Source organism: Eubalaena glacialis, chromosome 6 (assembly GCF_028564815.1).
Source record: "Eubalaena glacialis isolate mEubGla1 chromosome 6, mEubGla1.1.hap2.+ XY, whole genome shotgun sequence".
In the NCBI taxonomy this organism is placed as follows: Eukaryota; Metazoa; Chordata; class Mammalia; order Artiodactyla; family Balaenidae; genus Eubalaena; species Eubalaena glacialis.
The window spans coordinates 133,939,704-133,953,649 of NC_083721.1; the positions used below are offsets into that span (position 1 = coordinate 133,939,704).

Below are 13,946 nucleotides of genomic sequence, written 5' to 3' on the forward strand. Positions count from 1 at the left end.
ATTTTTTGATGATGGCCATTCTGGCTGGTGTGAGGTGATACCTCATTGTAGATTTGATTTGCATTTCTCTAATGATTAGTGATGTTGAGCATCCTTTCATGTGTTTGTTGGCAATCTGTATATCTTCTTTGGAGAAATGTCTGTTTAGGTCTTCTGCCCATTTTTGGATTGGGTTGTTTGTTTTTTTGTTATTGAGCTGCATGAGCTGCTTGTAAATTTTGGAGATTAATCCTTTGTCAGTTGCTTTGTTTGTAAATATTTTCTCCCATTCTGAAGGTTGTCTTTTCGTCTTGTTTATGTTTTCCTTTGCTGTGCAAAAGCTTTTAAGTTTCATTAGGTCCCATTTGTTTATTTTTGTTTTTATTTCCATTTCTCTAGGAGGTGGGTCAAAAAGGATCTTGCTGTGATTTCTGTCATAGAGTGTTCTTCCTATGCTTTCCTTTAAGAGTTTTATAGTGTCTGGCCTTACATTTAGGTCTTTAGTCCATTTTGAGTTTATTTTTGTGTATGGTGTTAGGGAGTGTTCTAATTTTATGAAGTCCAGTTTATCTAGTTTTCTTCTGTTGCTCTTGCTTTTATTGACATATCTAAGGATCCATTGCTAAATCCAAGGTCATGAAAATTTATCCCTATGTTTTTTTCTAAGAGTTTTATAGTTTTAGGTCTTATATTTAGGTTGTTGATATATTTTGAATTAGTTTTTGTATATGGTGTGAAGTAGGGGTCTAATTTTTATTCTTTTTGCATGTGGATATCCAGTTGTCCCAGCACCATTTGTTGAAGAGGCTGTTTTTTCTCCATTAAGTGGTCTTGGCGCTCTTGTCAGAAATCAGTTGGCTAGGGACTTGCCTGGTGTTCCAGTGGTTAAGACTCCACACTCCCAATGCAGGGGTTCGATCCTGCAGGGAACTAGATCCTGCATGCCGCAACTAAGAGTCCGCATGCTGCAACTAAAAAAAAAAAAAAAAAAGATCCCACATGGCTCAACTAAAGATGCCGCAACTAAAGATCCCACACATGGCAACGAAGATCCTGTGTGCCACAACTAAAACCCAGCACAACCAAATAAATAAATAAATAATTATTTTTTAAAAAAATCAATTGGCTAGGAATATATAGGCTTATTTCTGCACTCTCAGTTCTATTTCATCAATTTAGCTGTCTATCATTATGCCAGTACCACACTGTTTTGGTTTCTGTGGCTTTGTGGTAAGTTTTGAAATTGGAAAGTGTGACTCAGCTATGTTCTTTTTCAAGACTGTTTTGGCTATTGGAGGCCACTTGCAATTCCATATTAATTTGAGAATCTGCCTTTCCATTTCTGCAAAAAAAGGGGTTAGAATTTTGATAGGGATTACACTGATATATCCCTTTGGGTAGTATTTCGACCTTAACAGTAGTAATAGTAAGTCTTCCAATCCATGAAGATGGGATGTCTTTCCATTTATTTAGGTCTTTCTTAATTTCAGCAATGTTTTGTAGTTTTTATTGGATAAACCTTTTATCTTCTTAAATTTATTGTAAGGTATTTTATTCTTTTGGGTGCTATTATAAATGGAGTTGTTTTCTTAATTTCCTTTTTGGATTGTTTATTAAGGGACTAGCTTTTATCATGCATTATATCCTTTCTTTCTTACTTTGATTTTTGATTGTTTTGCCCCAGGACAGTGATTCAGCATCCTCGTCTCTTTTGATATCATTGAGATTTATTGATGCTTGTATGACCTTTGACCCATTAGGGTTGTTGCAGCCACTCAGTTGCAAGATGATCCTCAGTGACTATACCCTGACTTGTTTTCATTATTTCTCTCCCTTTATCCCAAAGGATATTAAAATCTACTGTGATTTTTTTTTTTTTTTTCTCAGCTGTTACTCCTTTGACCATGCTGGTGTCCCGGTTCTCAGGTCTCTTTTCTAAATAAGGCACTCATTGAAATGGCCACTTTGGACTTGGTCCTTTTCTCAGCCCTTGGAACTTCCTTGTTCTGATCAGGACACCCCAACCTACTTTCTCAGTCACTCCCCTCTACTAGAACCAGGCTCTGTTTCCTGGTCTCTTAAGGAGTTACCCTTTTCCTGTCTTGTGCCCAGCTGGCTCAATAAAGCATCACTGAATAAACTGTTTCCCTCATTGCCTCTCTAACCATTCCTCACTGCCCACTTCTCCTCTGCGGAGCCTACCACACCACTCCCAGACAATGGTAAGCCCTGCTGTCTACTACCCCTGCTTTGAGATTGCATTTAATTGTTATTGTCATATTTGAAACACTAATAATTAGAAGCAATTAGAAAGAAGTAGATTATCTAGATTCTGTCTTCATTGTCTTTCACTTTTACTTAAAAATTGTTTTGAGCGTGATGGGGAAGGAAAGAAAAAAGATTACATTCAGAAATAAATGTATGATAGTCTCTACAGATTTCATCTTTTTCTAAAAATCAATTTGTTTAAAATTCTTTTTATTTTATTAACTTTATTTCCTGATTATCAGAGTAAAAACATACTGATAGGCCATTTGGAAAGTGTGCAGGACCATAAAGAAGAAGAAAAGTATATGTTATTTAACTGTGCATTGGCAGTCTTTGGTAAGTATCTTTGCAGTATTTTTTCCATGTGCTCATTTTTCTTTATGTAGTTGAAATCTTAGAACATAGGTAACTCTTTGAGATAGATGGTACTTCACAATCTGTAATGTTATGTTTTCCCTCACTCTCTGTCTTCTTACCTGTGGTCAGATTGTGGCCTATACATTTTCTACTCTACGAAACTGACTGTGCTTTTCATTATAGCTGATCACTTTTTCTAAATCTCTTATTGATGCTTTGAAAGAATTGAGTTTCCTTTAGAGTACGGTCTTGGTGTGTTTGCATGTCCACTCAGCCATATTAATTATGGATGGAGATACACATATCAACATGCTAAGATCAGTCATAGACTGATAGTTTTGTACCATGATTATACTTACATTGGGTTCTCTTCATATTTCTATTATTTTGGGAGGATTGTACTTACATTGGGTTCTCTTTGCGTTTCTAATATTTGGGGAATTTTTTGGACTCCTTACATTTTGATTTAGAGCTATATTCATGATGATTATACTTGAATTATTATGTATTATGTAAACCTCAGTATAAAATGATTACCTCACGTTAGAAATAAAAGTGTTATTAATCTTTCAGTATGTTTTGGAGTAACTTTTTTGGGGAAGGATACATAATTGGTGTATTTTTTGAGAATCTGTTGTCTTCGCGTATGATGAGAATTTGTCTGGGAATGTAATTCTTGGCCCGTTTCTGATTTCCCTGAAACCTATAGCTTTATTACCTTCCCTGTCATCTTCAGGATTTCCCATGTTATCCTTATTCAGACAGTGAGCATGGGTAGTCCAGGGATTTTCTTCTCATTTCAGCCCCATTGTCACTGTTGCATGGTGAAGTTCTTTCTGAGCTTTGAACTTTTCACTATGAGCTTTTCAGTTCATAGTGCTTTGCCAAATTTTACGTTTTGGTTGGGTATTTTAAGGGAAAGTTGAAGGAAGGTGTTTTAGTCATTAGTAAATTATTATTACTAGTGTTAATCTTGATATATCAAAGATATTATCTTTACCAATGTGATTTTTTAAAATTGAATTTTGTTGTTTGAGGGCTTTCTCTCTAGCTTTTACTGGCCTTCATGGATTATTCTAGGCAGTATTTGGGTTTTTGTTTAGTGAATTGCTGTAGCTGTATGCATATTTCTTTAAACATGTTTTTGAAAGCTAATTTTTATTTTTCCCAGGTTAACTTAACTTTCATAGGAAATTTAAGAAAAAGAATAAAAGCATAACCCATAATCCACCATTTATAATCAATCACTGTTCATACTTTTTGGTATTCTTTTTTGAGAAATGGAACATACACATTGTGCGTATACATGTACAGTTTTTTTTTAAATGCAGGTCCTCTTTTTTTTTAACCTTTTTATAAATTGAAGTATAGTTAATTTACAGTGTTGTGTCGGTTTCAGATGTATCGCAAAGTGATTCAGTTATATATATAACTGAATATATACTCTGAATGTATATATATTCTTTTTTAGATTCTTTTTCCATTATAGGTTATTACAAGGTATTGAATGTAGCTTTCTGTGCTATATAATAGGTCCTTGTTGTTTATTTATTTTATATATAGTAGTGTGTATATGTTAATCCCAAATTCTTAATTTATCTCCACCCCCCATCCCCTTTGGTAACCATAAGTTTGTTTTCTATGTCTGTGAGTCTATTTCTGTTTTGTAAATAGGTTCATTTGTATCACATATAAGTGATATCATATGATATTTGTCTTTGTCTGGCTTACTTCACTTAATATGATAATCTCTGGGTCCATCCATGTTGCTGCAAATGGCATTATTTCATTCTTTTTTTATGGCTGGGTAATATTCCATTGTACATACATACCACATCTTCTTTATCCATTCATCTGTTGATGAACATTTAGGTTGCTTCCATGTCTTGGCTGTTGTAAGTAGTGCTACTGTGAACACTGAGGGTGCATATACATGTACATTTAACTTTAATTCACCAGACATTTACTGAACACCTATTTTATTCAAGGGAACTATTCTAGATGCCAGACATTATTAAAATTTTGCTGTATATAGTTTGTATCTTGCCTGTTCTTATTTAATGTTACATTCTAAGCAAAACTCAATTCATTAAAATTTATTTGTGACAGTCCTGTTCATGGCTTCATAGTCTTTTTCAGTGTTTTTTTAGTCATTAAAACCTGTCTTCAAAGGGGAAGCTCAATATGTCACATGGATGAACAGGAGAGATTTGACTGAAGGGGTATAATGGCTTAGAGTACCACCTCTCTCCTCCAAAGAAAGAGAAATTGTTGAAAACTGTTGTTCTCTGTTATGGATATGTTATAGTTTATTGATCACTGCTCTATTGCTGTAGTTCATATTGTTATTTTTCTTCAATTTTAAATATTATTTTGATTAATATCTTTATACATAAACATTTGGATCTATATTTGGTTTCCTTAGGATGAATTTTTCGAATTGGACTTACTGGGTCAGAGTATAAATATTTATAAAACATTGATATATATGTTCACAAATTGCTTGCTTGCCACACCCTGCCTAACATTCAGTATTGTATTTAAAGAACGTAAGCATTTCTGTTACAACATCAAATACATTCAAAAAAAAAAAAAAGTTTAAGGTTTTCAAGTCACTGAAAATAACAGGACTTATGGGAAGAAGAAGGTTAAGGGCAAACCATTCAAGACCTCTGCAGTTTTCAAACCAGTTACTAACAAAAGCATAATTGGTACCTTATGAGATAACTTGGACAGCCTGGTCAAACCACTTAGGGTGGCTGAGGCTGCTTCAGAGGAGAGTTTAAGATGTTAAAACATGATAGGTTGGAAATCGCTGGCTTGCATGTTCTTGAGATAGTGCAGATGAGAGCAGCTTTCCAAGCTATTGGGGCTGCCACAGAGTTGGACACAAGAGAAAGTGCAGCTTCCTAGGTCCAGGAACCATGCAGAGACTGGTGGTGCTCCTCTGAGGAGAGAGCCCTGCGTGCAGGTGCTTATTTTTAGTTTTCTTAAAATAGGGCTGAGAGGGCTCCTGCCTGGCGGTAGCTGAGTTGAATGAGGGTCTTTTCCTTTTCCACTGAAAGTTATAATTCTTTACCTGCTCTTCCAGTTCCCCTTGCCTGGGAAAATTCAAATGTAAACTGACAATTTCTGTGTTGTACTGGTATTGTTATTTTATTTACTAACCACTTATAAGCTAATTGGTGTTCAGGAACCTGTCTTATGACAGAACAGACTGTATTTGCTAATTTGATAGGTGAAAATTTGAACCTAATTTTAATGGCTTCTTTGAAGAAATTCAAACCCTTCCAAACTAGGAATAACTACCTGAGTTAATAAAGAATGGCTATTTCAAAACAAATGCTTTCAAAATCTAGTCAGGAAACAGCAACTCTGTTTAACGGTTGTATTTCAGTTTCAATACCTCAATCTAAGGTAGTGAATTTAAAATTTTCAGTTTATTTTGGTGGCCATTAAGATATGGATCACAGGGCTCCAAACTGTCAACAGCTTATGTATATTACTTTATTTGTTGAGCATAGAAGTCATGGTTTTGTAGTGACTCACTTGTGGGAATGACTTCATTCAGGATTATGCAGCATTCAGTTATAACACCAGAGAAGACAAGGAGTAGGGGTGTCAAGTCAAGTTCAAGATTGGCTGTTTTCAGGGTAGGGTATGCATGTCTTGATATAGGCTGTGGGAGAAAGTTGAGGGTACTGGTAAGAAAGTAATTGCGGTAATTGGCGTTGAGGCCAGTAAGAAGAAAATAAGGAAATAATTGCTGTAATCAAATGGGAGAAACAAGAGGATTATGGACACTGGAGATATTATGAGCCCACAGAACAGCTGTTGTAACAATAAAGGGAAGGAGCTGAGGAGCTACTAACTATTGAGATAATTACAGTTTAAGATTTTGGAGGTAGAGCAATTTATATATTGTCACTGTCCATAGAAATGGATTGCTTTGGTATGGATGAAGGTTGTTGGAGTTGAGGAATAAAAGGATCATTGAAGGTTGGGTTGAGAGTGGGTTGGTCTCAAGTACATTGGGAGTCTGCCATAATAAGTCACAGGATAAGGGTGTATAGAAATTTCATAAACTGGTTCCAGAATCCTCAATGAATGAGGTAGCTAAGATACTGGGAAGGAGCTTTATGTGGAGTTGAATTTATAGAACTCCTAGATGTTCTTGACACTTTGAACTGTGTCTGGAAAATTTAAATATTTATACATCGTTGTTATTACCAGTAATAACATTATAACTGTTATTTATTAGAAACAGAATTCTTCATTTCCCTGCAAATGATGTTTGAAATTTAAATTTGGAAGTTGTTGATCACTTAAGATTAATTCTTTTTTTTCTGAAACTTTTTATGTTGGTGATAGTAACATTCTATGGTATGCAAGCTTTTTGAGACTGGAAAAGAGAGGTAAAAACTTGTTGACTTTTTTTCCATCTTTAAAAAAATTTAGGTAAACTTTACATACAATGAAACGTGCAGATACAGTTGGTCGAGTTTTGAAAAATGCATACACCTATGTAACCACACCCCCGTTAGATGCAGAACATTTCCATCACCCCAGGAGGTTCCCTTTGTAATCAGTTCACCAATCTCCCTCCCAACCCCCTCCCAAGCAACCACACTGATCTGATTTCTGTCACCACAGATTAGTTTTGCCTGCTCTAGAACGTTATATAAATGGAATTATATAGGATGTACTCTGTGTACAGCTTCTTTGACTCATATTGTCTGTGAGATTCATCCCTTTTGTTACAGAGTCTCAACAGTTTATTTTCATTGCTGAGTAGTATTCTATGGTATGAATATACACAATTGGTTATTCATTTATCTGCTGATGGACATTTGTGTTGTTTCCAGTTTTGGCTATTCTGAATAAAAGTGCTATCAATGTTCACATACAAGTTTTTTTGTGGAATCATATGTTTTCATTTCTTTTGGATAATTACCTAGGAGTGGAATTACTGGGTCTGAGTAGACATATGCTTAACTTTATAAGAAACTGCCTGTTTTCCAAAGTAGTTGGACGTTTTTACCTTCCCAGCAATGTGTGAGGGTTGCAGTTGCTCCACATCCTTGCCAACATTTAGTCATTCTTGTGAGTGGAAATGGTATCTCATTGTGGTTTTAATTTGTATTTCGCTGATAAGTAATAATGTTTAGCACCTTTTCATATGCTCATTGTCTGTTTACATATCTTTTCTTACAAAATGTATGTTCACATCTTTTGCCTATTTTATTTAATTGGGTTGTCTTTTTATTTTTGGTTCATAAGAGATCTTTATTTATTCTAGAAACAAGTCCTTTTAGGTATATGAGTTGTGAATATTTTCTCCCAGTTTGTGACTTGAATTTCATTTTCTTAATATCTTTTAAGGAGCAGAAGTTTTTAATTTTAATGATGACCAACTCATCAATTTTTTCTCTTTGGGTTCGTGGTTTATGTGGCCAGTCCAAGAAATCTTTGCTTAACCCAGGTTGTGAAGATAATCATTTTCTTCTAGAAGCTTTATAGTTTTAGCCTTTACATTTAGGTCTGTAATCAATTTCAGATCAGGTTTTGTGTGATATGTAAGATAGGGCTCAAGATTTTTTCCCCCATACCTTTATCCATTTGGTTTAGCATCACTTTAATTGAGTTGCCATTGTGCCTTTGTTGAAATTCCATTGACCCTTACTTGTGGGTTTATTTTTGGATTCTGTTTTGTTCCATTAATATATCTATCCTTATACCAATACCACACTGTCTTGATTACTCTAGTTCTTCATCCTGTTGTGAAATAGGATGATAACTGGAATCCTTACATTACCTATGAGGTAGTGTGAGTCTTCCAACATTGTCTTTTTCTTTTCTTTTCTTCCAGATTATTTTGGCATTTAAATTTCATTTTAGAGTTAATTTGTTTCTTCAGAAAATCTGTTAGGATTTTGATTAAGATTACTTTAAAGCTATAGATCAATTTAAGAAACTTGACATCTTAACAGTGTTGAGGCTTATCTAAGAGAATGGTATCTCTCCACTTACTTAGGTCATCTGTAATTTTTCTTAGTCATGTTCTGTAGTTTCCAAGTAAAGAGGTCTTATCTTTAGTTAGAATTATTTCTAGATACTGTTTTCTTTTATGTTATGGTATTGATTTTTAAATTTTATTTTCCAATTGTTGCTAGTATATAGAGATACAAGTAACTTTTTGAATATTGGCCTTGTATTCTGAGGCTTTGCCAAATTCATGAATTGGTTTTAGTAGTATTTTATTAATAATAGATTTCATAGTGTTTTCTCTGCACATGTAATCCTATCATCTGTGAATAATGAACTATAGTTCATCCTCTCTAACTTTTATACTTTTTGTCTTATAAATTGGCTATGACATCCAGTGCAAGGTTGACTAGAAGTGTTGGAAGTGGACATCCTTGCCTTGTTTCTCATCTTAGAAATAAGAATTTAAATTCACCATTGAGTATGATGTTAGCTATAGTGTTTTTGTAGATACTCTTTACCAGACCGAGAAGGTTTATTTCTCTTCCTAGTTTGCCCAGTTTTTTTTAATCATTATTAGGCTTTGAATTTTACCAAATGAATTTTCTGCATCTATTGAGATGATCTGGGTTTTTGCCTTTTATTCATTAATGTGTTTAATTATATTGATTTTTAAAGGTTTACCTTTTATAAACACTTGGTCATGATGTATTAACCTTTTTCCATATTGCTGGACTCAGTTTGCTAATGTTTGATAGAGAATGTGTCTGTGTTCACGAGGGAAGTCAGTCTAATTTTCTTACAACGTTTTAGTCAGGTTTTAATATCAGTGTAACATAAAGTGAGTTAGGAAGTTCTTTCTTTGATTATTTTCTGAAAGAGTTTGTGCAAGATTGGTATTATATCTTCCTTAAATGTTTTGGTAGAATTCATCTGGACATGGAGCTTTGAGGGAAGATTTTTAATTATTTGGATTTTTAATTTCTTCTTGTCAGTTTTGGTAAATTCAAGGATTTTTTTATCTTATCTAAATTACTGAATTGTCATTAGGGTGTTCATAATATTCTTTTTTTAACATCTATAGGATTTGTAACGTTGCCTCTTCCTAAATATTGTTAATCTGGGTCTCCTTTGTTCTTATTTATTTATTTATTTATTTATGGCTGCGTCAGGTCTCAGTTGTGGCATGCGGGATCCTTTGTTGTGGTACGCGGGATCCTTTGTTGCAGTGCGCAGGCTCTTCGTTGCGGTGCGCGGGCTTCTCTCTAGTTGTGGCGCATGGGCTCCAGAGCACTTGGGCTCTGCAGTTGCGGAACGCGGGCTCTGTAGTTGTGGCGCGCGGGCTTAGTTGCCCTGCAGCGTGTGGGATCTTAGTTCACCAGCCAGGGATCAAACCCGAGTCTCCTGCATTGGAAGTCCGCGTCACACTCTTAACCACTGGACTACCAGGGAAGTCCCTACTAATCTTTTCAAGTAATCATCTTTTGACTTTATCCTTATGGTTAATTTCTTTATTGTGGTATTTGATCAGAGAAGGTAGCCTGCATTATTTCAAGTTAGAATCCATTTTAAAAAATGTGTATGGGTCTAATTCATGATGAACCTCCCTTGTTTCATGTTTCATAATTACATTGTTCAAATTATATGTCCACACTAAATTTTTATCTGTTTTGATCTTTTGTTTTCTGAAGGATGTTAGTTTCCAACTATGATTGTGGATTTATTTCTTCTTGATTTTTTTTTTTTTTGGCTTTCTATATTTGAAGCTCGTTTGTTAGTTGTACTGCTGTATCTTATGTTTTTATGAATATGAACTTTTTCTTACTAATAAATTCATATTAATTAATGAATTTATTAATATAAAGTCTTTCTACCTTGAGTTCTAATTTGTCTCATGTCAGTACTGCCATATTTACTTCTTTGTTTTTCTCCCCCTTTTAACCTGGCATATATTTTAAAATTTTGTTCTAGGTATTGTATATCTCTTGTGAACAGCATCAATCTAGACTAGAGTAAAAAAACATTTTTAAAAACAAGCAAAATATAAGCTATTTACAATTATTGTGTTTGCTGATGGCCTTCTTTGTACCCAGCTTTCTTGTTGCATTTCCCTCCTACCTCTCTCCCACCTTCTTACTTTCTTTCCCCTACCCTCCTTTCTCCAGCCCCACCAGTCCTCCCTCCCCAGTTGTTTGCTAGCACTTCCTATTCTGCTGGCAGGGAGAGCCTTTTGCAGACGGCCTCTAACTTTCTCTCATTGCATTTGGTTTCCTCTATAGGATCAATAAAGCAGTGCTACTCAACCAGTGCAGCAGCTTTCCCCTGTGTAAGCCTCAAATCTCATTTCTGAATTAATGATTGTATTAGATTCAGTTCAGAAATGAGAAAACTAATTTTACAGGAGAAATGCCTATAACAGAGTTATTCATTTCTATATCTGTATCTTAGGAGGTGTGAGAGCCTCACCTTGACCTCTTTGCATACCACAAGGTGTTTTAGACTCATGGTATAAGGCTCAGTAAGTATGAAATTTACATTTCAGTTGGCCTCCCCTGTACCTTTTTCCCTCCCATGTGTGGAATATGTGTCATGCATTACTAGAGGGACACCTAGTCACAACTTTAAACAACAGTAAATCAATTGAGAGAACTTACTCCCTGCTTTCATTCTTTCAGTTCTTTTGGGTTATCATAGAGAAAACCTCTGATTCTTTACCTCTTTCAAGCACTTGCTCTTATCCCCTTTCTCCCTTTTTGTAAAGGATGAGCTGGGCTCAGGCTCACTGCCTTGGTGTAGACCACAGTATTTAGTTAGCATTTAGTAATGTTTTGTTTTCCTTTTAATTGATTTTTTTTTTTTTGGTTACCTTGTATTTTTTCACAATAATTACTGGTTTTCCACTCAAGATGGTGATTAAATTTTGCCTTTAAAATTTTTATTTTAAGAAGGGGTATCACAAAATTGAGAAATGTGATGTGTGTTGGAGGTTGGATGTGACCTTGGGCAAGAAAGTGGTATGGGACTTCCCTGGTGGTGCAGTGGTTAAGAATCCACCTGCCAATGCAGGGGACATGGGTTTGAGCCATGGTCCAGGAAGATCCCACATGCCACGGAGCAACTAAGTCCGTGTGCCACAACTACTGAGCCTGCGTGCCTAGAGCCCGTGCTCTGCAACAAGAGAAGCCACCGTAATGAGAAGACTGAGCACCGCAATGAAGAGTAGCCCCCGCTCGTCACAACTAGAAAAAGCCCGCATGCAGCAACGAAGACCCAACGCAGCCAAATAAATAAATAAATTAATTAATTAAAAAAAAAAAAAAAAAAAAGTGGTATGGCAATGAGTGAGATTTGAAATCTCCAGCTTTCTCAGGCATCTCGATTATTTCTCTTTTTATCTGCAGTGCTAACTTGTCTAACAAGTGTTTACTGAGCATCTGCTTTGTGCAGAGGACTGTCCCAAGAATACGAGAAGTATGGTGTTCTCCACCTTGTAGTTCAGGTTGGGAAGAGGATGTGTGTCTGTGTGGCAGTGGTGTGAGTGTACCTTGGTAACATGCCCTCCAAGCAGCCAGCACGTCGTACTGAGAGAAGCCAAGGTCATCTCTGGCTGGGGTCTTGAGGCCTTGGTTCACACTAATATTTTCACCCAGGTGCCTATCTCTCTTCCTAAATCCTCATCAGTTTTGTGGGGTTAAGGGGCTTTTGTTTGTAGGCATTTCTCTGAGAAGGTCTGTTTCCAAAAGGAAGTGTACCACATTGGTGGTTCTCGGAAGACAGCGTGGCTCCCAGAGTTCTGGCTCCAGCACCCCTGTGCTTAGCTGGAGGACCACTTAATTGTCCTGAGTCTCAGTTTCTTAATCCTTGTTGGTGATGATGAAATCCCGTGTTCTTCCTACTTTGTAAGGCAGCACATGTGGGATATGTTTGTGATGTGCATTTGTACATCAATGTTATTTTTATAATAATCAGTATTTGGAATACTGATGGTTAATGCTTTTGAGGGTTTATGGGCATTTAATTTTTTTCTCTATTTTTTTTCTAGGTCTTGATGCAGAACTTTATTATGTGAGAAATGATCTTATTAGTCACTACGCCCTATCCTTTAACCTGTTAGTACCCAGCGAGACAAATTTCCTGCACTTCACTTGGCATGCAAAGTCCAAGGTAAGAGAGCAGTCAACCAAAGATGCCAAGACAGGACCACCCAGGCCCAGAGGCTGAGGCAAGGACTGTATCTGAGGAATGGGCTGCCAACCGCACAAGGGGGTCAGTGGGTGGTGGGCTGTAGCAGTACTGGATCTTTTCAGATTTCTATTTTAAATCTTGAGCCTAGTTCTCTAGACTTTCTCAAATCCTTGAAAATGAAGGTAGTCATCATTTATGTGACTAACTTATGGCAGAACACTTACATCTGTTCAAGCTTTTCAAATAGGGATGTAGCTCTAGCTTGAAGAGGGGACAGTTGGACCTGTTAATGACTATGCTGTTATGATGAAGTGATATGAGTGAGGGGTGGGGGAATTTGTAAGTTAGGTGTTTCAGACATGTTTGAGGTATTGGATACAGTTCTCCCATTTATGGAGAAGTGGTAAAAGTCAGGTACAGCAGACGTAAGCACCTGTGTGTAACTATGACGAACCTCTTGCCTGGTTTGCTTGTTGCTGAATTCTTCACATTTCTTCTGACTGTCTGGGCTTCTCTAACATGATAAGTTTTCTCTTAGGTCAGAGAGTGAGAGGCTGAATGTAGAGCCCACCTCCCCCGATCAACTTCAGTTTCTTTTGGCAGCATTATATGTAAGCTTCTAAGTAGAGTTTTATTTGGGAAATAAAAATAGTTTTTGCTACTAAAAACAAATAAGAATACCTTCTGTACAGTTTATCTTAAAATTATTATAAAGTGGTATTTGTCCTTATATTTGTTGCAAGTCATTTAAGTTCGATCACTTTAATATAGATCTTTTTTTGTCTACTTAGAAAACAATAATGGTTATTGGGAAAATTCAAATATTATAGAATTGTTTTAAGAACTGTTAAGACTTTGTACCTCTGAACCAAGAAGTCATCATTGTTTATAATTTGGTATACTTCAAAGCTCATTTCTTTTTCCTTTTTAAACAAAAAGGGGATTTTCTAACACATGTGTTGTACGGTGTTTTCCCCCCTACCTGATACTATGTCTTGGCATCTTTCCATTTCTCTACTTTCAGATTTAACTCAGTCTCTTTAATGGCTTTATAATATGATATCATATGGATGTACGATGTATTGTTATTTGTTAAGTGCCTCATTGGCACATGGATTTTTAATAGCATTTTACTATTTCAAACAATGTTTCCTTTCACTATTACAAATAGT

General features: G+C 35.8%; 1 protein-coding gene across 2 annotated transcripts in view; it reads left to right on the forward strand.

Annotated features, from left to right (window-relative positions):
- The window catches only part of RYK (receptor like tyrosine kinase), a 92,766-nt gene that overhangs the window by 17,462 nt on the left and 61,358 nt on the right, over positions 1-13,946 (forward strand). For both annotated transcript variants that reach the window (XM_061193670.1, XM_061193671.1), the window contains exon 2: positions 12,632-12,753. In XM_061193670.1, coding sequence (XP_061049653.1) covers positions 12,632-12,753 — 122 coding nt within the window. The remainder of the gene's footprint in view (positions 1-12,631; positions 12,754-13,946) is intronic.